The following is a 27,139-nucleotide window of genomic DNA, read 5'->3' on the forward strand; positions in this document are numbered from 1 at the left end:
CACTACAGGGACTTTCAGGACCTTACATGACAGCGAACTTTAAAAAAGAAAAGCAGGGGATTTGAAGGAGGTGGATTTGGGGTGGATTAACGGGGGTGGAAAATGTCGTGGTTTTGGTTGGGGTAAGATTAGAGGTGATGGTGAACAGCTGTTTTGAAGGCCTGGAGGTAAGAATGGGATTGAAGAGAGTGCGGGAGTTTATTTCAAAGGTGGGGAAAAAAGAGGAATGAAAGAGTGAAGGTGAGCAGTGGTTCGTGATTTTGGTAATTTTACCAGAATGGGGTTGTTGGTGGACCTTGAACACCCTGCAAAAATATGGGGGGGAGACATATCGCAGACAAAGCAAGTGAGACCGGAGAGGAGATGCTAGAAGACAGAAAGACCACCGACCTGCCTGTATTGAGAGAGTGAGAGGCCCAAAGACTCAGCCTCACCGCGGGAGATACCAATGATCTTCAATGCCTTGGTTTCCACAGTGTGAAGCCGAGAAAGGTGAGAGGCCGGAGCACCAGCCTAGAGGGGAGAGCAGTACTCCATCAAGCTGTGGATGAAAGCTTTGTTTGTGGTCAGGAACTCAAGAGGGCCGAGGAAGGACTTTGCACGATGGAGGATTCCCAGTCGGTAACTGGCTTTGGACGCCAGCTTGAAAATGTGGCTTTCCCATGAAAGATCATGGCAGATAGTGAGACCCAGAAGCTTGAAAGAAAGGACTTCTTCCAGAAGATTGTTGAGAAATTAGATGGTGTGGGGTTTTCCCAACGGTCCTTTTGGAGAGACATAGCGAGAGTGTGAGGTTTGTCGGGATTAAAAGACATGTTCCACGTTTTGGACCAGTTTGTGATTTTATCCAGGTCTGCAGAGAGCGAAGAGGCTGCTTTCTGCCAATCACAGGGCTCTTCTAGCCCTTCCGGGCTTCTCCAGTGCATCTCAGTGCCATGGCCTATGCACACATGCCAACACTTCTTAATGGTCCAAAGTGCTTTCTTCGTTCCATTTTCACAAATCCTCCACCTGACCTCACTTTTCAAAGAGGAGGTTTTTTTCAAACTAGGACTAAAATATTCCTTATAAATCAACATTCAGGTTAAGGATGTATCAAATTTAAATTTGATCCCCAAAATAACTTTATGCCTTAAATGTGCGGGATTTGTTGTGCCTGGCACCACTTGTTATGTCTCTTATTAATGACGTAATACACCAGAAAACAAACGTCACACACAAACAAGTCCTGGTGAAGGTTTCTGCAATGTCGATGTCATTTTGTTCTTTTGGTGACTGATGTGACTAATTATTAAAATCGGGATTACATCCATCGCGGCTGTTTACGACATCGCGTATTTCACCTAAATTGAAAACAAACCGGCTCTTCTTGTTATTTGGGTTGCCGAGCCCAGTCATCGGCCCATGAAAGCTGTAACTGTGAACGTATGGTTGGTTCGTGCGTGCTCGGCCTCCTCCTCCTCACTCTCAGAATTTCACCACAGAGTACCATTGCGGGTTCACTCGAGGCGCGATGGGTTCGCCTCCGTCCGAGCAACATTGTAGTCAGGCACCGTAATTAAAATTTCAAAACCCTACATATATATATATATATATATATATATATATATATATATATATATATATATATATAATGTTATTTTCTAATAGCATAGATTAATATGAACTCATAGCTTTTGGAATTTTTGAAAATGACCGAATATTTTTCGAGATATTCAAGTTTTAAATTTTCAATATCGGCTGTATTTGGGGACAATATGTAATACATTTATTATGTGTAACGAGTTGTGTCCAATACCCATGAGGAAATAGTGTAAAAAATAACACAAAAATAGATACAATGTCAATAACGTGCTTTATTACTGGAAAAAGACATATAAAACCATGGATCAGCATTTAGGAAATATTGTAAGCAATACAACCGAAGATAAATAAATGACCTTGGGAATGACCTTGACCTTATTTCTCAAGGTCAAAGCGCGGATATCGTGAAATCAGAAATGTACGGATATTACGTAATAATGGTAGAACGTAAGATAAAATGCCAATAAAACACCTGTATTACTCATAAAAAACCATGTAAAACCATATATCACCATGCTTTTAATATTGTAAACAAGACAAATAAAAATAAATAAATGGACCGCAATTTTCTCCCCTTGGACCTGACCCTCCCCCTCTAAACCATATATCAAAATGACCAGTGAGTATTAAATTTTATGCTCGTCTTTATCTTTTACGTGCTGCTTTCAAGGAATATGCGATATATTGACAACTTCTACTTACCACATTTTCGGGAGGGTGCCCCGCCATCTTGGAAATATGCAAATTGACTTCAGAGTGACACAGTGATGGTTGAAAATAATTCGGAATCGCATCATATTATTATTATTATTATTATTATTTTTAACATATTGTACGCTATTTCTTTGCATTTCCGCCAATTTGTAAATATATAATAAAACGCAACGTTAAAAAAAAACATGGTCACATTTTGCAATTTGCGTCTTGACGTCACTATTTTGACTGCCGCACCCTGAGCGAGTACTGCGGTGGCTATTGTAGATTTACCGGTTTTCTGTAATCAAAAAAAATAAATAAATAAATCGCAAACAAATCGCGCGCAACAACCACCGAACCGATTTCCCGACATCAAGGGGCGTGGCAAGGCGCCACGTGGAGGATCACGTGACGTTCCGTACGTCATTTTCGAGGCGAGTATCCCGGAAGTGTGTGCGTGTGCCTTGAGGTGCGTCGTCCGTCGGGCCTGCTTTGTGACGTCGGATTTCGAGTTTGGTCTCCGAGGGGGAGCCAAGGACGCTCGATCATTGGGGGGTTTTTTTCGACTCGTATAAACGGAGCTGCAACGGTGGAAGTACGATCTGGAATCGATCTGGGAAGGACAGATACCTCAGGCCTGTGGTAACCATGGCAGATTTCGACCCGAATCCTTTCGCCGATCCTGCGGCTGTGAACCCTTTCCAGGTACGGTCGGCCTCGTCTTTGGAATCCCGATCCCCCCCCCCCACGAAGCAGGTCTCATTGTTCGTGAATGTTCAACTTTTCACACACTTTCGGAGGCCGAGTTCGAACGGCTCAATATCTTGGTGTTTGTGCGATTGGCGGGACTGGTCGGACTTCCTCGGATACTCCCTCAGATCGTCACGTTCGGACGATTTATTTATCCGATACAAACACGAACGTACTTGGTCCACGATGGGGAAGGACCGTCGTTGAGCGACGGCTCCAAACATACACGTCCTCATTCCGATACATCATGTCCTTTGCTCCGTCTTGTTGGTGCCCTCGAGCGTGGTATTTATTTAATTATTATTGTTTAAATCTCTCCCTTTTTTTCCTGCTTCGTTGCTGTAATTGCACGAAACGTCTTGGCAAGCCGAAGGAGTGATTTAACCCCTCCCCCTCCTCCCCATTATGGGTGATTTAACCCCTCCCCCTCCTCCCCATTATGGGTGATTTAACCCCTCCCCCCACCCCCACTATGGGTGTTTGTTTACTCTGGTTTGTGGGTTTGTGTGGGATTGTTATCTGGTGCCAGGATCGTGTATAGTGGTTATGTGGTCTCCTCCAGAGGGTGTGTTCAGGTGGTTGTTTCTAAATGTTATTTAACTGTATTTATTTCTGGTTGAGTTGCTCATTGTGTTGGTAAATTATTATTATGAATAAATTGAACTTTCACCTTGCATTCGTGCAATACAAGAAACAAATGTAACTTAAAAAAAAAAAAAAATATATATATATATATATATAATATATGTTCCTTCCATTTAACTACCTTCCTTTGGGGAAACAGAAGGAAATTAGACACAAGTGGAAGCCATTCAGCCCATCATGCCTGCACCACATCAACACCACACTAACTTATCAACACCACACTAACTTATCAACACCACACTAACTTATCAACACCACACTAACTTATCAACACCACACTAACTTATCAACACCACACTAACTTATCAACACCACACTAACTTATCAACACCACACTAACTTATCAACACCACACTAACTTATCAACACCACACTAACTTATCAACACCACACTCACTTATCAACACCACACTCACTTATCAACACCACACTAACTTATCAACACCACACTAACTTATCAACACCACACTCACTTATCAACACCACACTCACTTATCAACACCACACTCACTTATCAACACCACACTCACTTATCAACACCACACTCACTTATCAACACCACACTCACTTATCAACTCCCCACTCACTTATCAACACCACACTCACTTATCAACACCACACTCACTTATCAACACCACACTCACTTATCAACACCACACTCACTTATCAACACCACACTCACTTATCAACACCACACTCACTTATCAACACCACACTCACTTATCAACACCACACTCACTTATCAACACCACACCTAAATAAAGAAATGCAATTTTTTTTTTAAGTGTTTTTTTTTTCTTGTGTTTTGTTTCCCCCCCCCCCGTGGGAGGGGGCATGGGTTTGGGTAAAACACACTCAACTACACACATGACCCCTTGACAAGACGCCCACCAGCAGCACTCTGGAAACATGCACACAATCACCCATCAATGCTCAAACTACCAATTAGTCCTATCAACATCCCTATACCCCTTGAAATCCATAACTTTCAGGTACCTATGTAATTCTAATTCAAACTTATCTACTGTTTCTGCTGCCACTACCTTTCCAAGGAGACCATTCCATGCATTAACTAGAGGGGGAGGACTCGGTAGAGTGCAAAACCTCCGCCGCCAATACTGCTAGGTCACTCAAGTCAACCTGATATCATATTCATTCAATTTGACGTCAACAGTGCTCCACAGAGTTATAGTTTGCAACTTTCCCTTTTACTTTTAACTTTTACATACTCAATTCATTCGTCATAACTAGATTCCTTGAGACAGAAATTGATTTTACGTGGGTATATCCACCTGAAGTTCCAAAATCAGCCGCAATTATAATTTTGGCATGTTTTTTGTTGGAAATCACTTATAACATGTAGAAATGCAAAAAAAAAAAAATCGAAATTTTGTTGAAAAAAAAAAGTTGCAAAAAATGTTTTTTTCTCTAACAATTTTTTTTTGGGGGGGAGGGGGGGGGTTGGAAATCACTTAAAACATGTAGAAATGCAAAAAATAAAAAAAATTCAAATGTGTTTTTCAAAATGCCCACCATTGCGGCCATATTGGACTTTGGACCAAGTCCAAAATCTAATGGCATGATCCTTGGACCATACCTAACCCCCCCCCCCCCACCAAGTTTCGTCGAAATCCGTCGAGGAGTTTTTCCGTAATATTGTTCACGAACAAACAAACAAACAGAAAGTGGTGAAAACAGTTACCTCCGATCTTCGATGGCGGAGGTTAACTCCTCTTTGAGTGAAAGTCTCCTGCCTTACTACCTGGGTGTGCTCTGGCTTTCAAAAGGAATTAGCCACTGTGGCTAATCCAGGTTTAGAATGATTAGCCACAGGAGAAAGGAAATAGCCACATATTTTATCAAAAGTTTTTTTTTTTAGCAATATGAAATAATAAGTTACTTTTAAGGCGGATGAGTGAGTTTGATGGGTGAGGTTGGTTGGATGAGTGAGTTGGATTGTTCACATTGGTTGGATGAGTGAGTTTGACGTGTGAGATTGGTTGAATGAACGACCATCAGGGGAGGTGGTGATTGTGAGGGATGGTGGTGGTGATGGTGTGTGTGTGTGTGTGGGGGAGGGGGTTATGGTCGTTGTGCCTTTAGTAGGTGGTAGTGGGGGATGGGGGTGGTTGTGGACCAGGATTGGACCAACCTCATGCCAGTCAAACTCACTCATCCAACCAATCTCACCCAACAACTTCACTCATCCAACCAATCTCACATCAAACTCACTCATATAACCAATCTCACATATCAAACTCTCACTTCCAACCAATCTCACACATCAAACTCACTCATACAACTAATCTCACCCATCGACTTCACTCATCCAACCAACCAAAGTCACCCATCAACTTCACTCATCCAGACAAACTCGTACTACTACTGATTGTGTGAAAACTCACCTGGCAACCACTGTCCCAACGAAGCATCTAGCGCCAAGTAGCGCCGAATCATGTCGAATCATTCCGGAAAAAAATTAAATAAAACTGAGACGAGAATCATGCGTAATTTTGCTCGTTTTTTTTTTTTTTTTTTTTTTTTTTACTAGAAACTAGTTTAAAACTACTAAAGTTAGCATATATAAGCTTGTACGAAATCAGGCGTGATTCCCGTAATCAAAACAGAAAATGGCGGCCATCTCAACGAAGGTTGAATTCTGTGCTAAAATCGCCCAAAATTTGTCTAAAACTGGTAAAAAAAAATTTTAAAAAACACTAAAACATGGAGTAGCCACAGTGGCTAATGGGTGGTTTAAAATATTAGCCACAGGTAAGGGACATTCGCCCTGTGGCGAGCGGCAGCGCACACCCAGACTACCATCTTAACTCTCTTCTTTACTCTCAGGTTATGGCCCCTGGTTCTGTCACTGTCTACTCTGTTAAATAATTCCTCTTCACTTATTTTATCTCAACCTTTCATTGTCTTAAACATCTGTCATATCTCCTCGTAACCCCCTCCTTTCTCGTCAATAAAGCCCCGTCTCCTTCAGCCGCTCCTCGTAGTTGAGTCCAGCTTGGCCTGGAATCGATCTTTTAGCCCTGCGCTGAACCCTCTCTATGGCATCTATGTTGTGTGTTCAGTTGGCACTCTGCTGCCTGCTTACCTCCCTTATCTATTACCATCCCCAGATCCTTCTCCTGTGTGACATGCTCCAAAATTACCCCTTACATCCTGTAATCTCTATTTTCATCGTTCTTTCCCATCCCCAACACCTTACACTTGCTCAGGTTAAATTCCATCTGCCAATGTTTTTCCCAAATAAATACAAGTATCGATACTTTCCTGAATCTGATCACCACCCCCTCTGCTATCCACCTTACCTCCAAGCTTTGTGTCATCTGCAAATTTGGAAAGCCTACTCTTCACCCCACTATCCAAATCATTGATATAAATAATGAATAGTAATGGTCCGAGTACTGATCCCTGAGTACTGACCCCGCTACTTCCATCCTCCCAGCAAGACATCCTCCCACTCACAGCCACTCTTTGCTTCCTATCACTAAGCCAGTTTGCAATCCAATTGCCTACCTAACCAGCCACTCCACAAGCCCTCACTTTGGCTAACAACCTCCAATGTGGTACCTTATCAAATGCCTTCTTTAACTCAAGATATACTATGTCCACTGCCTTTCCCTCATCCACCCAATCAGACACTGCTTCATCGAACTCTAAAATATTTGTTAAACAGGAACTACATTTGGTAAACCCATGCTGACTACCTTCAACCTCATCTGGTCCTTAATGTCTCCAACACCTTCCCCACAACTGAAGTCGAACTAACAGGTCTATAGTTTCCCAATTCTTCTCTGGATTCTTTCTTAAATAATGGGAATTTTTTTTTTCATTTTGAAGTTCACAGTTCTGTTTCTGCCTTCTTTATGTGGAGACTCACTGAGGAGCTTGCACATGAGACCATTGATAAAATCCATTGTCCTCCAACTGGGCGTCAGCCCGGCTGGGGTCTTATTCTGATGTACCATGTTCTGTTACAGAGCGCTGGTGCTGCCACAGCAGTTTCTTGGCAAGGGTTATACTGGGTGGTTTGCCATTGCCTTCCCAGCAGTAGTCTGGACAGGCATTTGTAACTTTTTCATGGTTCCGGCGATAGCTCTCCGACTTTTGCAAAGGGCATCGTGGGGTCTTTAACATCCACCAACTAATGCCAGGAGACGGGATGCCAATTTAACGTCCATCCAAGGGACGGCACACATATTGATGAATCGCCCTGCCTGTGAAACACTCACCGGGATGACAGTTTATGGCTGGGTTGGGATTCAAACCCAGGCTAGACAGCTTGGAGGTGATTGTGCATACCTCCAGGCTATCCTGCCAGCCATTGAGGGCTTATCTATTTTACATGAATTGGAAGAAGATTTGTTGGCAATGGAAAAAAAAAAAAATGAACGCCAAAAATGGGATTTAAACCCGGGATCCCAACATCATGAGATTTGTGCTCAGATGGGAACGGCAAACAAGCCATTTTAATCACAGTACTGCGGGCACTGTTTACCGACCGATTCCAGAAGCAATAAAAATACGAAAACAAACAATATGGAGCTAAAACGTGTAAATTGTATGAAGAGGTGGAAGGAGGTGTGAAATCACATTCTCCCCCTCAGGACAGCTCTGGGCAGAGTGACTACCTCCATACCATTCAGCATGAGGCCAAGTTTTAAGTCGTTTTATTTATTTATTTTTCACCTAAACACTTTGCTGTTTCTCTCCTCTCGTCCTCAACTGCAGGTTTCTGCAAACGTGTCGCTTCTTTCTGTTGTTGCTATTTTGTAATTGACATTTGAAGCAGAAGATGCTTGCCAGTTGAGTAGCAGATCCTTAGCACCATCCCACAAGGATTGCAGTAATAACTGGAAGTTGTATTCCATCTTTTCCTTCCTGAGAAGATGACGAGTACTCTGGTCCAATGAAGTTGTGCTGTCCAGTTTTCAATGCCAGACTTGAGTTTCATCAGATGTACATTTTGTTGAGAAGTCGACCAAAAAAATATTCCTTGGAAAATTTGATGGCATGTGTTTAAAAGGGAAGCGTTTGGCGATCTATTTAAGGTAACGGACTGTGCTTCTCGTTGTTCCATTGCATCTTAATCGTCTTCATCATCATCGTCGTCGTTGTTGTTCACTTGTGTAATCTAAACCTTTTCACGTGATCTGTAGGACCCGTCGGTGACTGATGTGACCAATGCATCACAGCGTGGCATCATGGAGAAGAACCCATTTGCCGATCAAAATAAGGTGTGCCTTCAGAGGTTTTAAAGCATTGAAATTGTGAGTTTTGTGGAACGTTTTGTCTTTTGAACTGTTCGAGCGACGTCTCTCTGAGTTTGGGCGTTACGGTAAAAGGTTTGGGTTAGTTCAACCAACACCTTCCACACTTCACTTTTTCTTTTTTTTTCATCATTGTTGGTAAAATGCATCAAGAAGCAATGTAAAATGGGAAGCTAGCTTGTGTTTATGTACAAAGATTGGTTTATAGGTAACTAATGACCCAAGCAAAGGATGGAAGGGAATGGTGGAAAAAGTTGGAGCCATGTGTTGGACCATGAGTTTGTTTTACAGATGGTATGTGCATATTATGTTGAGAAAAGGCACCTTGTGCCCCTTTAATTGACTCTTTGATACTTGTTAGGGAACCACAATACCAGCAACAACACCAGCTGGCCCAGATGACCTGGCAAAGACACAGCCAGCCGTCATGCAGCCCACCGAGGAGCCTTCGTACACTCCACAGGTACCATGCGTGACAAGTATGCCACACCGTGCTTGACTTTTGTTCCGTGATGTTGACTATTCCTGTTGATTCGTGTTTGTCAATGTAGGAGATTCAAAATAAAAATCGAATTACCTTTGTTTCATGAAGTAGGCTACATGGATGATCTTGCTTACAATTAGGACACTCGGGAGAACGCATACCTCCACTACGTAATGCCTGATCCACGAGAACATATTGAGTCCAACATATTTTTTAAATATCGTGCTATACAGTACTATATAGTTTTTTTTTTGGGCCCGATCTCTCAATGGTGAAGAATCACTTTGAAAATTAAATAATTCTCGTATCCAGATTCGATTCAGATCTTCACCAAAATCGAATCAATTCGTCATTGCCACACCCACAACATGTCCACCAAGTTTTATCCGAATCCGTACACAACTTTTTGAGATATCGTACTATACGTCATGTTTTGGCCAAATCTCTCAATGGTGAAGAATCAATTAAAAAAATTCTAGTAGTTGTATCCTGATCCAGATCTTCACCAAAATCTAATCAGTTCGTCCTTGTCAACAGGGACACACCAAACATGTCCACAAAATTTCATCCGGATCTGTCCATAACTTTTTTGAGATATCCTGCACATGAACAAACAGACAGAAAAGGGGGTGAAAACATAACCTCCTTCACCTTCATTGGTGGAGGTAAAAATCATGCTTTTGAAAGCTCACTTTTGCAGGGAAGCTGTGCAATTCATGTGGTTCTCGGATGTGGAAGTGACGACCTTGTGGCTATTGTGTGCAGGGAACGGTTCCAGTTCCAGAGCAGCTCCGGCAACAGCAACAAGAACTGGAGCGGAAGGCAGCCGAACTGGATCGGCGTGAGCAGGAGCTCCAAGACTTGAGCTCAGGCAATACAAAAGATAAAACAACCAGCTTAACCTAACCATACTTTTGTCCACAACCATTTTAGGATGCATGTTTCCTAATATCAACCATTATGTGCTCATTGTTGGTCCATCAACTATACTATGGGAAGATATCCTGTGCTGCTCATCCCCTTTGTCCAAATTATTTAGTTGGCGAAAAAGTCGTCGTCTCCAGACAAAAGATTCAGAAACTCAAATTTTGATTACGAGTACACCCGCTCCATATGGGAGCAGCAGGAATGGTCATGCCATTATCCTCTCTGGGGTACATAGATTACAGTAGATATAGGGTCGAGTACATTAGTCTGTGGGGTATGCGATGCACATATAATGCCTCAAGAACGTTGTGCCTCACTGTTAGTTTAATGTTAAACAGCAGCAGTGACTGTTTAAAAAGGTAATCATACGTGTTTGTGGTTTATCATTTTTTTTACAAATGGTGGGGGTGGCCCACAATGGCCCACACATATTTATACACGTTGATTTGGCATTTGTCCAAGGAGGAAAAACCAATTGGGGAGAGGGGATATTATAATTTGTACTATTACTTTTGGTGTTGCAAGCGGCCTTGGAAAAACGCCATGATAAGCTATCAATACACTTGAACACTGATTTCACCCAAAACAGAAAACCCCTTTGGGGAGGGGGGCAAATGAAGTTGCTACAACCTCCGTTGTGTAACTCTTGGTCCTCCTGTTAAGTTTTGGTGAGATTGGATAAGTAACGACCGAATGTATCGTGGTCAGACACCAAATTGCATATTTTGGTGTAGTATGTAAAACATATTAGCAGTACTAAATAAATACACACAATCTATATCCCCTCCACCCCCCCCCCCCCACAAGTGCACAAATCCTGAATGGGGTCCTGGCGTGCCACAAGAAAAATCCTATTTTGAATCTATTTCTTGCAACAGACCTGAATATGACAGAGAAATGGGATAGGAAGGTGTGGTGCGCAAAAGAACCACGCAACATTGAGCGGGAGAAAGGAGAATGTAAATTAACTGGGATAGTGTGCGGAGGCTGGGGATGGGTTGGTGATTGCAGAATCTGACCTGTGTGTTGGCAGGATGTGCAGGCACACACCTCGCTTTTCTCGCATGCAGATGTACAGGTAGGCCGATTGAGTGGGTCACTGAAAGGCTAATCCGGATGTGCTTCTCTATTCTCTCGATCCCATGTGGATTGTCGTCCCTGGCCTTTGGTTTTCAGTTTCTTGAAGCGAGAAGGATTATCATCATTCAAATATTGGGGTGGGGGGGGGGGTGCTGTTTTACATTGACTTGCAGTGTGGACCTACAACTTAATTATTGACAGGTGAGCCTACGTATGTCCGGTGTGACACCCTTACCTGCCAAACGAGGCTGATGACGGCACAAACTTGAACAGCGGCGGTTCTTTATTACACATTTTCACCATTCTGTACACCAAATTCCTGATATATTAGTGTATACTATGTGTACACATGGCTTTTTCTCATGCAGATATAATGTTATGAATGTACACACACACAGCTGGTGTTCATCTTATTTCTCAATATATGAAGACAGGTATAATTATAATTGACCAGATTATCATATTGCTCAGCCATAGCTTGCAATTCTTGTCCAATGTCCATTTGTCCAAAACGCATTATCTTCTCATCCCTTTCTTACTCCATAACCCCTTGTCGTACAGGTACAAGCAAGAACAATTGGCCGCCCCTACCATCTTTCTGTCCTGTGAAGCCCTGCTTCTACCAAGACTTTGCTCTAGAAATCCCTTTGGAATTCCAGCGTACTGTCAAAATTCTATATTATCTGTGGATCTGTAAGTTTGGGCAAAAGTTGCCTTCAAATTTATCATAATATTCTCTTATAAATAATTAAAATAAAATGTTCCCATTCCACTGTTTAACTCTTGTTTTATTTCCCTCCCCCCCCATACTTCATGAACATGTGTAAAGGTTGGTTTGAGTGGAAGTTATGTTGTTGTTTTTTTTTTTTTAATGGGACCAAAAGTAAAGTTGGATTGTGATTTCCTAACTACAGCCGTTTTTACAGCTATTTTCCCTGCTTTTTGCGGGCTCCATGCAATCATGGTTCCCTTCTTGAGGCAATGTTTTTTATGGCCAGATGCCCTTCCTGACGCCATCCCTGGTCACTTCTACGATACACAGGGATATGGTACACCTATTCTAACCGGGGCATACACTGGGAGTTCCTAACTGACGAAGAAAAAAAGAAAGTGTGACCTTGTAAACATATCCAGTGCCGAAAGAAAGTGGACACCCCCTTTTTAAATTTTTACCTTTTGTTACCTTGTAGCCTGAATTAAATGACATTAAATCACACTTTTTTTCCACCTTTATTTACACGTCATAACCCACAACTTCAAGTGAAAAACAAATTCTACAAAATTCAGAAGATTGATTAAAAATACAAAACTACAATATCTTGGTTATATAATTGTCCACCCCCCCCCTCTTTATAACAGCAATTGCAAATTTTCTCAGGTGGAACCAATCACCTTCAAAATCACACACCAAGTTAATTGGCCTCCACCTGTGTTAAATTGTCATGATTCTGATTATTTCAGAATAAAATCTGCTGTTCCTGTAGGATTCCTCTCCTGGGTAGTGCATTTCACAGCAAAGACTCAACCATGAGCACCAAGGAGCTTTCAAAAGACCTCCAGGATAAACTTGTGGAAAGGCACAGATCAGGAGATGGGTTTAAAAATATTTCAAAGGCCTTGAATATCCCATGGAGCACAGTCAAGACAATCATTAAGTGTAAGGTGTATGGTCCCACCAAGACCCTGCCTAGATCAGGCCGTCCCTTCCAAACTGGATGACCAGGCAAGGAGGAGACTAATCAGAAAGGCCACCAAGATGTCAATGGCAACTTTGAAAGAGCTACATGCCTTTATGGCAAAGACTGGTCACTGTGTGCATGTGGTAACAATATCCCAAGCACTCCACAAGTGTGGCAAGAAGGAAGCCATTACTCAGAAAAACCCACCTTGAGTCCCATTTGAGGAATGCAAAAAACCACTCCAGAGATTCTGAAACCATGAGGGAAAACGTTTTGGGTCTGACGAAACCAAGATGGAGCTTTTTGGCACAGAGCCAACACAGCACATCACCCAAAGAACACCATCCCTACTGTGAAGCATGGTGGTGGAAGCATCATGTTATGGGGATATTTTTCATCAGCAGGGACTGGGGCACTTGTCAGGATAGAAGGGAAAATGGATGGAGTAAAATACACAAATATCCGAGAGGAAAATCTGCTGCCCTCTGCAAGAAAGCTGAAATTGGGAAAGAAGTTCTCCTTTCAACATGACAATGTCCAGAAGCACACAGCCAAAGCTACACTGGAGTGGCTGAGGCACAAAAAAGATAAATGTCTTCGAATGGCCCAGTCAGAGCCAATCAAAAAATCTGTGACGTGACTTTAACATTGCCGTCCACCAACGCTCCCCACACAACTTGACTGAGCTTGAACAGTTTTGTGCAGAAGAATAGGCAAATATTGCCCACTCAAAGTGTGCAAAGTTGGTCGAGACCTATCCCAACAGACTCACAGCTGTAATTGCTGTCAAAGGTGCTTCCACCAAGTATTAACTCAGGGGTGTGGGCACTTGTTCAACCAAGATATTCTAGTTTTGTATTTTTAATTAATTTTCTGAAATTTGAAGAATTTGTTTTTCACTTGGAAGTTGTGAGTTACGACGTGTAAATAAAGGTGGAATTTGTCTGAGTCAATGCAATTTAATTCCAGGCTATAAGGCAACAAAAGGTGAAAATTTCGAAAGAGGATGTACACTTTCTATAGGCACTGTTTATGAGGGCGAGTCAAAAAGTATCTGCAGTATATCTTTATTTAAATAATATACCTACAATTGAGCACGTACAAGAGCTTCATTTTTCCACATCGTCCCCCTCCTTTTCAACACACTTAGTCCATCGGTTTACAAGCTTCTGTATGTCCTCAAAAAAAAATAAAAGTTTTGTGCTGAATGACGAGCCACACATGCACCGCTTCTTTCACTTGTTGGTCACTGCCAAAGTAGCAGGCTCTTAAAGTGCCTTTGAGTGGACCAAGTAGGTGAAAGTCTGAAGGGGCCAGATCAGGACTGTATGGAGGATGCTTCAACACCTCAAAGTTCAATTGCCGGAGTGTTTCCACAGTATGGGCGGTTGTGTGTGACGGGCATTGCCATGCAACAATGCATCACCTTTGAACAGTAGCCCTTGGCGTTTCCATGGAATAGCTGGTTTTAACTGGTTCCAGAGCATTTCACAATAACAGACACTGTTTACCATTGTGCCCCCCCTCTTGATAGTGTTCCAAAATTGGGCCTTGTGAGTCCCAGAAAGGAGTGAACATCATTTTTTCTGGCCGATGGTCGACTTTTGAACTTCTTTTTGACTGGTGATGTCGGATGTTTCCACTCCATACTCTGGCGTTTGCTTTCTGGTTTGTAATGGTCGATCCACGTCTCATCTCCAGTGACAATGAGTCTCAAAACAGCATTCCCTTCATGATAAAAACTGTTCAAAAGGCTTTGGCATTGTCACACTGTTGTGCTTGTGCTCTTCTGTGAGTTGTTTTGGAACCCATTTTGCAGAAAATTTTATTTATTTATTTTTGGTGCTTTCTGGCGCCTTGGTGCTTTTTTTTTTGTTTGTTTTTGAACCCACCCCACCTGGTGTTAATTCAGCAGCCAACAGGGCTCTAACTGAGGACCATAAGATCCCAAGCCAGCCACCCTAGGAGCTAAGCCAACACCAGGCGATGAAAATTCAATAACATAACGTGTTTGTGTTGAAACGTCATTAGCTGCTGCATTGTTGTGTATGTATTATTTTGTATATAGGGGTATTGGATTAAGAAAAATTCATTTGCCCAAGAAAGCTGCTGTTGAATTGCATAAAAATAAATATCCATACCTGCCTTATTTTTGACGAAGAAACAACATTGGCTTGCGAACCATCAATCTGATAACAAGAATCCTCGTGCTTTCTCCATTATATACTTACAAGTTGGGTCACCCGATCAAGATTGGATTATTTAGACTTCAGTAAACAATCGAGAAGATTGACGTTTAAAGCTGCAGCAAAAATTAACCCGTGAGTGCACCATGGCAATATTGGGGCACATGGCCTCATTTCCTTGTTTGAGATCAGTTTCTCCTCTGTCTCATTTGGTCGAGCAGTCGCTTGTTGCCAGTTTTGTTTTTTTTGTTTTTTTCAATTCCTTTTCAGACGTATACACACAGTACATACATTTGCCTTGGGGGGGGGGGGTTCCATTATCTGACCCTCGGTACCCTTGGCATGTTTGCAAAATTTGGTTGAGATTGACCCAGGTGCATTAAATTATATATAAATCAAAGAAAAGGCTGCACACACCACAGACCACACACCACAGGCCACAAACTACAGGCCAGACCACACACACCTCATGCTTGTTTATGTATATTTAATATATTTATTTATTTAATGATTCTCCGTCGGTATGCCTGGTGTTGGCTTAATGGTTCGGGTGGTGTGCTTTGGATCCTCGGGTCCTGAGTTCAAATCCTGCTCGGTTGAATTAATACCAGGTGGGGTTAACACGACCTGTCATCCTTCTGAGGTTGGCAAAATGAGTGCCAGCATGCTGGTATACTGTGTCGGAGTGGTGACCCGTCCAGGATTGTGCTCAATAGCCAAGGAGACTGCTTAGGCAGCAACAATGCTCTGCACAGTGTGGTCCCAATCTCCTCCTCCTCCTCCATGGGTGCCTGCATCATTTTTGGCGATGCCCTTTGTTCCATGTATAACTGATGAAATATTTTTTTCTTCTGCTAATGTGCACCAAAACTGACAAAGGAATGAATAATCTTAAGTGTTTATAAGGTTGGAAAGGGGTGGGGGGTATTTTTGAATGAATACATGGTGGTGCTATTTCCCCAAATTGTGGTGTTTACCATAAACTGCACGATTTAGTGGGTCATGACAATGTAATAACAAGAATCCACTTGGTGCTATCCCATCTCTGAGTCACCCGCTGTTGTGGACATAACGAACACTGATGTCATGTCGAAGCATCACAGATGAGATATCATGTTGAAAAGCATTGTAATTGCTGATGAATGCACTTTACTGTTGTAGAACTTCATAATGCCAGATGTGCAGCTGTTGTGTCTCCATGATTTGCTGCACATTCATGTGAACATCTGCATGAGTTCTGGGTCTGTAATCCATTGGACCCTCCGACTTCTGCTCCTTGTTGATTTCCTTTCCCTTCGGTCTCTCCACAGTTCACGTGGTCACTCTGCTTCTCAATGTGCTTGGTACCTTGGCTTGGTTCATTGCAAAACCTGATCGTGGCATCGATTTTGGAATGTCCATACTCTGGGTCGTCCTGTTTGTACCCTGTTCATTTTTCTGCTGGTACCGACCTGTTTACAAGGCATTCAGGTAAGTGTAACGTTTGCGTAATTTATGGAAGTGGTCCTGTTGTTCTTTCTTCCTTTCTCTCACCTCTGTGTGGGGTCTTTTTGGCTTGGATCACTTGCTTTTGGAATCCCCATACATTCTCCATCATATGTTTCTGGAAAAATTAAGTTGTCAAAAAAAAAATATGCAGTTTCCACTTATAAATATCAATCTGGCCCTGTAAGCTGAATTAATAACTTCTCCATTTCAGGTATATCAAGAAGGGAGAGTTTCTCAAGAACTGAGAATAAATATTTACAGTTTTTTGTTGTTGTTGCATCCTAAAGATATTTCTGAAGAGAGACATTGTCAGGATGAATGAGTGTAGCCAAAGGAAACCATTTTTGAGTTTTAGGACTGACTAGCTCGAGCTTATGAAATGTGTATAAGATGAAGACTTCTGAGCTCTCTCAAATGCAGGATCTCACCATCCTGTCTGAATTGAGATCGTGGAGCGGAGCTTTTCGATTGTGTCATCAGTGTATTGGAAAATTTCACAAATCACATGTCGAAGGGAAAGGGGGGGGGGGTGGGAGGGGGGAGTTTACATTTTGAAGGGCCATGTAAAGTTGACATCTTGGAATGCACAGCATCACATGGAGCACGTCAAAGTAAACTCTGTTAAAAATGATTTTGGAGTGGGGGAGAGGAATTGCATCCAAATATGTCTAGTGAATTAAAACCTAAAAGTAAAAAATGGATATATATGATGAAATGGAACAAAACAAGATGTGCGAGAGATTTAAAAGGCAGAACGAAAATGTCGTGTTTGGGATATGACATTTATTTAAACTAGCAGATTGCCCCTGCCCACACTGGATTCTAAAGGGGGTAGGGTATAAGGTGGCAAAAAAAAAAAAATGTAAATGGCATCTTCTGTCATCGAGCCGGCAAGCTGGGAGAAACAATTCACATCTATCTCCATACCTGATGCAATTTAAATGCTCTCATGGCAGCGAGGTGCTCCATTTGAAACTGTTTGTTCGATTATATGTCGCTTTTTGATGCCCCGGGCCCCTAATAAAACAATTATATTTGTGTCGAAGCCAGTGACCCATTGCAAATTAACAGTGGGATGCCAAATATAATATGACAATGCAGTCACCATCACATTATGAGAATGCCATGTGGACAATCTTTAAAGCTTGATATTATTATCCACTTCCTTTGTGTCTTACCAGGAGTGACAGCTCTTTCAATTTCTTCCTCTTCTTCTTCGTGTTTGCTGCACAGTTTGTAATCCACATCATCCAGGCCCTTGGCCTAAAAGGCTGGGGAAACTGGTATGCTGCGCAATGAAAGTTTTCATAACATTGCCTTTCACTTTAGAGCACTTACAGCCATTTGAAAACAGAGTTCGAGCTATTGCAAGGAGTAGCTTCGACTTGCATTGCCACCTCAAGCCATTAATCTTGACCCAAGTATAATGTCACTCTGGTGTTACGCAGGCAGGGCGATTGAATAACATGTGCCATTGCTCAGATGAATGTTTAACCTAAGTAAAGGCCCGGTCACACCTTGACGTTTGAGCCAGCGATGGCAACGTATTAAAATGTATGTAAAACGCTGGCTTACGTTGAACTTTTGATGTTTTTTTTTTAAAGATTCGGACGTATTCATAGCGACTTGGTCTTATATATATATATATATATATATAACGCATTGGTAACGGACACAGAACGTTTCGTTGTGTTATAGATAACTTATACCAACGAATGCTGAACCTGTTGTCGGCCTACACAACCGATGCCCAACGATAGTCTAACTTAGGCATAGCGCGTTGCACGCATCGCCGACGATGTCGTGACGTAGCCTATTAAAAGGCTGATGCACAACGATTCGAATCATAACTGCCGTAGAAATGGAAGTGTCAACATCGCGGTCACACCTTGGCGATCTTGCCAGCGTATGCCGACCTAAGAAAAATGTGTCTAAAACGTTGGGGCACGTCAAATACGGTATGAGTAAGTTTGGTATACGTGAGTAGAATGCTAAAGTACGCTATCATACGTCGTAGTAAGTAGAGTACGTCAAGAAATTTTAAACATGTTCAAAATTTTACGACGTACTCGGCGTATGACACACGTTCCGCATGCGATGGGGATAAGTTTTACGCACGATATGTGGACGCTTACACACGTCCACAAACGCTACTTATAAGCTACTCATAAGTCGAAACACGTCGCGGTAATGTCTTTTTTACGCGAAACTTATTTCTAACTTATGTTTGACGTGCTTTGAACCAATTCTTTACGTAGTCCCAACACACATCGACGTATGTAGACGTATTCCAATGACGTCTTCCGATCGACAAAAAAAAAGAATTAACGTGTTTCTAGCTTACAACTGCCATATAAAGACGTGTTCCCAGCGGTTTTGGGAATTGGGATATAAAAATGCTGCTCATAAAAGGGGAACCCAACAGTGTTTTCGAGTTCCTTTTTGAGTCGATGTCCATGTCAGCAGTAACAGTATCAGTATCAGTATTAGTATTAGTAGTAGTTTGTTCATGTTGGCAGTAGTAGGTGAGTGTGAGGGGGAGGGTGTGGGTTATGATGGATCGTCCTTGCGTTTAACGATTTAACGATTTAAATGATAAACTCAACGATTTAATTGGCTGCATCTCCACTATTGAAAGTAGACGCTTGCGCTCAACAATTGGATTTTTTTTACACTCAACGACTTTTAAACGGTACCACTCAGCTATTTTCATTGTTTACAATGAACGATTTAAATTGCTGTCACTCGCCTTTGTTTTTTTGACGCTGACGCCTTTTTTTTGTTTGGAAATTTGAAGCGTTTCTTCTGAACGTGTTAAAACGCTCAAATTCGACTATTTTAAATAGACGCTGCCGATGGACAATTGGAATCATAGCCAAGCTAGACATCGAAGTGTGAACATCCTCGTCATGCCGAAGAAAAGTTTGAAGAATGCTGCAAATAAGTGTCCTGGCCGTGGCCGTGGACGCTGACGCAAGGACGATCCATTATACCGACGTCTTTCAGCCTATGAGTAACTTAAAAGTAACGTCTGTCGATGTGTGGCAACGATCGCGTAACGTGCCAACAACACGTTAATCATAGGTTAGAAATAAGTTTCGGGTACGCTAAACATTACCTCGGCGTGTCTCAACTTATGATTAACTTACAAGTAGAAGTAGCATGTGTTGACGTCTGTCAACGATCGCAGACCGTGCATACAACTTGTGGCCAGCGTAGCAGAACGTGTGAGTCATACGCCGGCATACGTCGTGAAATTTCAAGCATGAACAAATTTGAGGACAACCAAAAAGTACAACGTTTAAAGCCAACGTACAACGACGTATGGCAGTGTTTTTCAGCGTGCTCTCAATGTTATCAAAACTTACCCATAACGTATTCAACGTGTGCCAGCGTTTTAGAAAAAAAATTCAAAAATCGGCATACGTTGGCTAAAACGTCAAGGTGTGACCGGGCCTTAAGGCAAGCCCATCGCCACTCCCAAATGCCAGCATTACTTGTGGATTATAAAGATCGCACTGTGTCATTCGTGAAGAGTAGGCGAGCTAACGTCAACACTCTGAACAAATTGATGCTCTCACCTGCAAAGGTACTGCATCGGTGGCACAGCTACGCCCCTAGCAAATTATGTTACCTGTAGCCATGTGCTGTGTGTCAAAGAAGAAGAACCTCAAATGACACCTTCCTACCCACACTCTAATTTGTATTTGAAACAAATGTCGGATGTGGTATACAAATTGAACACACTCATAGGAGAACATTGTGATGCTGGTGTGCCATACTGTTACAATGATGCCTCAGGTCTGTCTGTTTCTCGTTGTTCATTCTCAAAAGTGATGTATAAGCTTTATGGTCAGATCAAAGTATTATGATTGCTGAGAAACTTTTTTTGGATCTTGCTCATAAACACACCTGACTTCATAAATTATCATTTGAGTCCATTTGTATAAGGGGAAGTCAAATTTTATTTTTTATGACCCATGAAGAAAAACTGCACAGATGTTGATCCTTTTGTGTGTCATTTTTCCACCGGCGATTTCCTGAAGCTATAGGAATGGAAGCCATGTTTTTGACTTAAAAAAAAAAAAAATAGTTTCTGCAGAAATGCATTTTTATTCCCCCTTTATTTACTTGAATTGTATGCATCTTTCAACAGATCTGGGAATTAATGGAAAAGACTATACTATGTTGCATATACCCTAAAACGCTTGGTTGCTGCAACTCGACTGATGACCTTGCCAAGTAAACTTTTTCGTGTCATCGACGAAAAACAATGCTGTCGAGTTTAGCCATGTATTTTGTAAAAGTGTGTTTGGTGGCAACAACAATAAGTTTAAGAGGCCCTTGGAAAAGGTTGCATTTGAAATCGTACATTGCAGCTGGAGTATATCCATCATTCCTGAGACGAAGCATAGTGCCCTTTGCAGGTCCAAAGGTGATGTTGTTTGCACGAGCCACTGGGATGGGATGGAGCGATGGATTAAAATTATTTGTGGTGCAAACCGAAATTAGATAATGTGAGCTGTGGTTGAGATAAATTGGTGGAAAACGTATGGGAATGCTTGTATCCATCCATCCATTGAGACCATTCTCTGTGCAGAGTGTTGGTGCTACCTAAGCAGTCTCCTTGGCTATTGGGCACAATCCTGGACGGGTCGCCACTCCAACACAGGATACCAGCAAGCTGGTACTCATTTTGCCAACCTCGGAAGGATGACAGGCAGAGTCAACCCCACCTGGTATTAATTCAACAGCCAAGTGGGATTTAGAACTCAGGATCCTAGGATCCCAAGCCCACCACCTTAACCATGAAGCCAACACTAGGCATTTAATGCTTGTATGTTTGAGGTTATTTTGAAAGAATGTCATGAGGCAAGGTGCTGTGGTGTAACTGAAGAAATGAAATGCATCGTAGCAAGATTCTCATCTAATGGTAGCTAGAAAATTTAGTTCTCGGGTTCAAGAGGTAGAATTGAAAAGTTTTTAAAAGGACCTTTTGACCTGACCGTCTTTCCTCATGCTCTAACATATTGCATATGGTTACGTTTTAGACATACACATATATTAACCCTCATGCTCATCCAGCAAAATAAAGCTACAAAAGGTAAGCCCTTTGCCATTTCAAATCCTACCTGGATGACTCTACAGCTGCAGACTGCTTTTCATATTGCACGTGGTTCATGCTTGGAAGCCTTGGTGGTGTGCGTTTGTTTGTGCTCTGATGAAACCGGTCTGGTGGCTGTGGGGGCATGTAGCATTGGGATTCTTATGTATGCAGACATTCAGAAATGGCACAAATGTAGAAGAACTCAGGTAGGGTTTGAAACATCAAAGGGCTTACCTTGTGTAGCTTTTCTTAGTTGGCTTGTACAGCTTTACTTGGCTGGAAGAGCATGGGGGTTAATTTATAGAAATCCTAGACACCTGGGGTAATTGAGTAGGTGAGAGCTGATTGGTTATTGCCTCCAATTATGGGTAAGAGATGTGATTATATTTATAAATACAGTGTCTTCAGAATATTCATACCCCTCGAGTTTTTTGCATTTTGTTGTGTTACTATACAGCCTGAATTTAAAATTGATTCAATTAAAAAAAAATTATCAATGGTTGATCCATAATACCCCAGAAAATGCCAGTTGAATTTTTTTTTTTTAAAGAGAAATTTTACAAGTTAATTAAAAATGAAAAGCTAAAATGTCTTGCCTCAATACTGTAAATATTCAATCCATTTGCCATGACACTCCCAAATTGAGTACAGATGCATCCACTTTCCTTTGATAGTCCAAGAGATGTCTACACAACTTGATTGGAGTCCATCTCTTGTCAATTCAATTGATTGGACATGATTTAGAAAAACACATTTGTGTAGAAGCTCCCACAGTTGCCAGTGAATGTCAGAGCAGAAACTCCACCATGAAGTCCAAAGAACTATCTGTAGAACTCCCAGATAGAATTGTGAGAGGCATAGATCTGGGGAAGGGTATAAAACATTTTCTCGACAATTTCCCAAGAGCACAGTGAGCTCTGTCAGGAAATGGAAAGAATATGGAACTACCCAGACTCTTCATAGAGTTGGCCGTCCGACCAAACTGAAGCACCTGGCAAAAAGGACCTTGGTCAGGAATGTAACGAAGAACCCAATGACCACTGTGACAGAACAACAGAGTTCCTTGGCTGAGATGGGAGAACCTGTCAGAAGGACAACAGTCTCTGCAGGAAATCACAAATTTAGGCTTTATGGGAGAGTGGCCAGACAGAAGCCACTCCTGAGAAAAAGGCAGTTTGCAAAAAGATGCGTGAAAGACTCAGCATGAGGCAAAATATTCTGTGGTTTGATGAGATGAAGATTGAACTCTTTGGCCTGAATGCAAAGTGCTACATCTGGCAGAAACTGAGCACAGCTCATCAGCCATTTAACATCATCCCCACCGTGAAGCGTGTTGGTGGCAGAATCATGCTGTGGGGGTGCTTTTCAGCGGCAGGGACTTGGGAGACTTGTAAGAATCGAGGGAACAATGAATGGAGCCCAATAGGGGCAAATCCTTGAGGACAACCTGCTTCAGAGTGAAGAAGACCTTTGACTGCGGCGAAGATTTATCTTCCAGCAGGATTATGACCCCAAGCATACAGCCAAATCCACACTGGAATGGCTTCAGAACAAAAGCATGAAAGTCCTTGAGTGTCCCAGCCAAAGCCCAGACTTGAATCCCATTGTTAATCTGCGGAAAGACTTGAAGATTTCTGTTCACTGATGCTCCCCATCAAACTTGACAGAAGCTTGAGCAGATCTGCAAGGAAGAATAGGAGAAAAATCCCCAAATCCAGATGTGCAAAGCTGATGCAGACAAACCCAAGAAGACTCGAAGCTGTAATTGCTGCTGAAGGCACTTCTACAAAGTGTTGACTCAGGGGATTGAATACTTGATATAAGACATTTCAGCTTTTCATTTTTAATGACTTTGTGAAAATTTCGAAAAACCTGTTTTCATTTTGTCATTATGGGGTATTTTGTGTGGATTGGTGACAATTTTTTTTTATTTCAATCCAGTTTTAATTCAGGCCGTAACACAACAAAATGTGAAAAAGTCAAGAGGTGTGAATACCTTCTGAAGGCACTGTATGTATTGTAGCATCAACAGGTGAATTAATATTGGGCATGCTGCTGTGGGAGGTGTTCATCCCACGATGAACTGAAACTATCTTTAACTGCGTTCAAACCAACTGATGGTGGCTCGCATGCGTGCGAACTGAAGAAGCATTTGAGAACCTTTGTTCTGATTTAACGAGGTTTATTTCCTGACCACAATAACGGGAAGATTAAACCTGATGGAGGGATACGACGGCGGAATAAGTCGGGTTGGGGGGGGGGATGGGGAAACACATAATTGCAACAGATAAATAATTATATACAAGAGGATTAAAATCTAAGGCACCTTCACACCAGACTCGAGCACGGACTGAGTGGGAAACGACAACCTGGGTGAGGCCTAAGCTTGGTGTTTGGCGACGGAGGATTGCGACAAAGCAGGCACCACAAACTCGGGAGGCAAGACGATGAGCAGGAACGATGAAGGCACATGAGCCAGACCAGAGGCGATGAAACTCTCTCCCTCACACGATCCGAAGCCGAACCAACTCTCTCGTCCTCTCTTACTCTGAGGCGATCCCCAACAATTTCCCAAAGACAATACGGCACATGAAACAACACCTTTACTTTAAACAAACAGCCACTGAGGGGAAGGGGAGGCAGTTGGGAGGAGTGATGCAACTTCTCCAGGGCACTCTGGGTAGCAGCAACACCATCCTTGTAGGGTTGCTTTTCCCTCCATAAATAGCAGGTGAATTTTGATAAAACTATGATTATCATTATTATGTCACCAATGTTCCTTTATTTCTACAAGATCTTTCCTCACAGGTTCAGTTGTGGTCTGTCATATTTGATTGGCTAAAACTAAATATGAACCTTCTCTTTCAGTGGTTGGATCTCTGCTATTGATGAGCTTCGCTCCGACACTGCACCAGGGGCCATCATGATAATAATTGCCATCTTGTTCACCATCTCCGCTGTCTTCTCTTTAATCATGCTGAAACGGGTATGAATCATTGATCTCTTACACATAATCCTCTTGCTTCTCATACATTAATCAACATCAAACATCTATGTAACTACCAAATAGTATTACGTGGAAGGGGCATGGGGGGATCCATAGTTCGAATGTAGAAAGATTATAGTATAGACCATGTTGTTCCAGTCGGTTAGATTGCCATGTACCTGTTAGGCTAAGTCGTGTTGTTAAACGTGACACTGAGGAGGCAGTGTATAATTTATAGATAGTATAGCTTGGGGTAATATGTGTAAAATTTCTTGTTTGCGGGTGGGGCTAGATGAGGACACGGGCACAAAAGGCATGAGGAAAGTGCTACACACTTTAAATGGGACCATCACAAACTGTTTGACTCCAGGCCATGGTGGTGAAGTCTGCTGGAGAGGGATGGAATCTACCTTTGTCTACCTTTGTCTTCCATGAGCATCAATTTTGTAAAAAAAAAAAAAAAAAATTCCAGCCACTGGTCTAGACTTTTAGTGCTCTGAACCAGACATGAGCATTCTGTGTGTTGCTTTCTTTGCTTCTCTTACGGGCTTTTGTCAGAGTCCTTGCTCCCAAAATAATGGAAAATTCCCATAATTACCTAGTCACCAAATGATCATGCCTCGACTACACCTACCCCTTAATTGCAGACCAGTCAATCTTCCTCCCATCTTAAGGAAAGGTATGTAGTTTATTATCACTGAAGTCCTCGATGCCTCTTTTCTCCAACTGTTTTATCTGCCACCAGCAGAAGTACCCATCGTTTAGCTGATGCATTTAATTGAAAGACATCACAATTAGTCTACTGTTGTCACGCCGTCATTTTCCTGAGGTCATCTTCCATCTGCTTGGAAGTCAGCAAGCATCAACTTTATCAACCATCTTTACTGCCTAAATACAGGGCGTTCCAAAAAGACTCGGACAACTTTGGTTGTTTATATATTTAGAACCAGAAATGATAGGACGATACTCTTTGGTTTATATGATACAGAAACTCATAAAGTTTTGTGCACACCATCAACGCACTAAATGTGAGTTCCATTTGTCATGCGCAGGACATCAAAGTGGGACACGAGTTCTTGCCTTGTTCGGCTCAGCATGTTTGCATCCCCCAGTGCACCAGCTGTGTTCCAAGAAAAAAAGATCCTGCAGGTTTGCAACCTTGGTGTTGTAGACATCTTTGATAAAACCCATCCAGAAAAAAATCAAGGGGGGCTATGTCTGGTGATGATGGGGGCCAGACGGTTGGCCCATCTTGGCAATCCAGCGACCTGGAAAATTTTCATTCAGGACAGGTTGAACGACTAAGGCCTAATGAGGAGGAGGGCTGTCCTGTTGAAGAATGATATCGGGTTGCAGGTCTTCAATATTTGGGAAGGTAAATCCTTCCAACATGTTATTGTAAATTGGTAAGGTCACTGTATCCTCCACAAAAAAACGGACCCATCAAGCAGTCATGGAGAAGGCCACACCACATATTGTCCTTTGGACTGTCACATATGTGTTCAATGACCACGTGGGGGTTTTCAGAGCCCCAGATCCTCACATTGTTCCTGTTGAACTTCCCCGATACATGAAAGAAAGCTTCGTCTGTGAACATTATAACCCTCATTCCTTAATTTTACGACCTCAAACGTGACACGAGGAAAGCTGTTAGGGCGTTCAAACCCTAACAAACCGAATCAAAGTAAGTAACCTTACTTGTGCCAATACACCACAAACATGACCTTTTTTTAGGGAATCTTCATCATCCTATATGCGATTGAGCATTTCCATGGCAAACGTCTTGCATTTGTGTCCATCATTCGGTTTGAGTTCCTGAAGAATCAGCACCTTATCGGCATAAAGCTTCAGTCTTTTATGCAAAATCCTGTGTGCAGTGGTGGTTGGTAGTTCCAGTTCTCTGGATGCGTGTCTAATTGATTTTCTGGGACTTCATTGAAATGACTCACGTACTCGTTCAACGTCTGCTGCACTTGTGCTTGGTCGACTTTTCTGTTTGACAACTTCCAGTCTCCTTAAACTTCTCGTACCACTCTCTGAGACTAGTCCATGATGGCGGATTCCTTCCATACCTTGAACGGAAATTACGCTGAATTTGCGTGTCGGATCTTGTCTTGGTGAACCATTTGACGCATTTGAGCTTTCTCCTGCAGAGTTACCATTTTCTTTTACATTAACCCACCAGACTTGAAAATGAAGAATCCTTCATGAGTTTCTTTATCGTATAAAACAAAGGTTATTG

General features: G+C 42.1%; 1 protein-coding gene across 3 annotated transcripts in view; it reads left to right on the top strand.

The window, feature by feature from the left end:
• Window positions 1–2,694: 2,694 nt before the first annotated feature.
• The window catches only part of LOC147015279 (secretory carrier-associated membrane protein 1-like), a 38,086-nt gene continuing 13,641 nt past the window's right edge, over window positions 2,695–27,139 (top strand). The window contains exons 1-8 of one of the 3 annotated variants that reach the window (XM_085849867.1): window positions 2,695–2,985; window positions 8,850–8,927; window positions 9,322–9,423; window positions 10,210–10,309; window positions 12,013–12,144; window positions 16,627–16,786; window positions 17,986–18,087; window positions 24,780–24,897. In XM_085849867.1, coding sequence (XP_085705993.1) covers window positions 2,929–2,985; window positions 8,850–8,927; window positions 9,322–9,423; window positions 10,210–10,309; window positions 12,013–12,144; window positions 16,627–16,786; window positions 17,986–18,087; window positions 24,780–24,897 — 849 coding nt within the window. In that variant the 5' untranslated portion in view covers window positions 2,695–2,928. Of the gene's footprint in view, window positions 2,986–8,849; window positions 8,928–9,321; window positions 9,424–10,209; window positions 10,316–12,012; window positions 12,145–16,626; window positions 16,787–17,985; window positions 18,088–24,779; window positions 24,898–27,139 lie in introns of all 3 variants that reach the window. The other 2 variants (XM_085849866.1, XM_085849868.1) reach the window with 2 other exon arrangements.

This window comes from Eptatretus burgeri, chromosome 12, assembly GCF_056783735.1.
Source record: "Eptatretus burgeri isolate ZD-2024b chromosome 12, Ebu_testis_v1, whole genome shotgun sequence".
Lineage (NCBI taxonomy): Eukaryota > Metazoa > Chordata > Myxini > Myxiniformes > Myxinidae > Eptatretus > Eptatretus burgeri.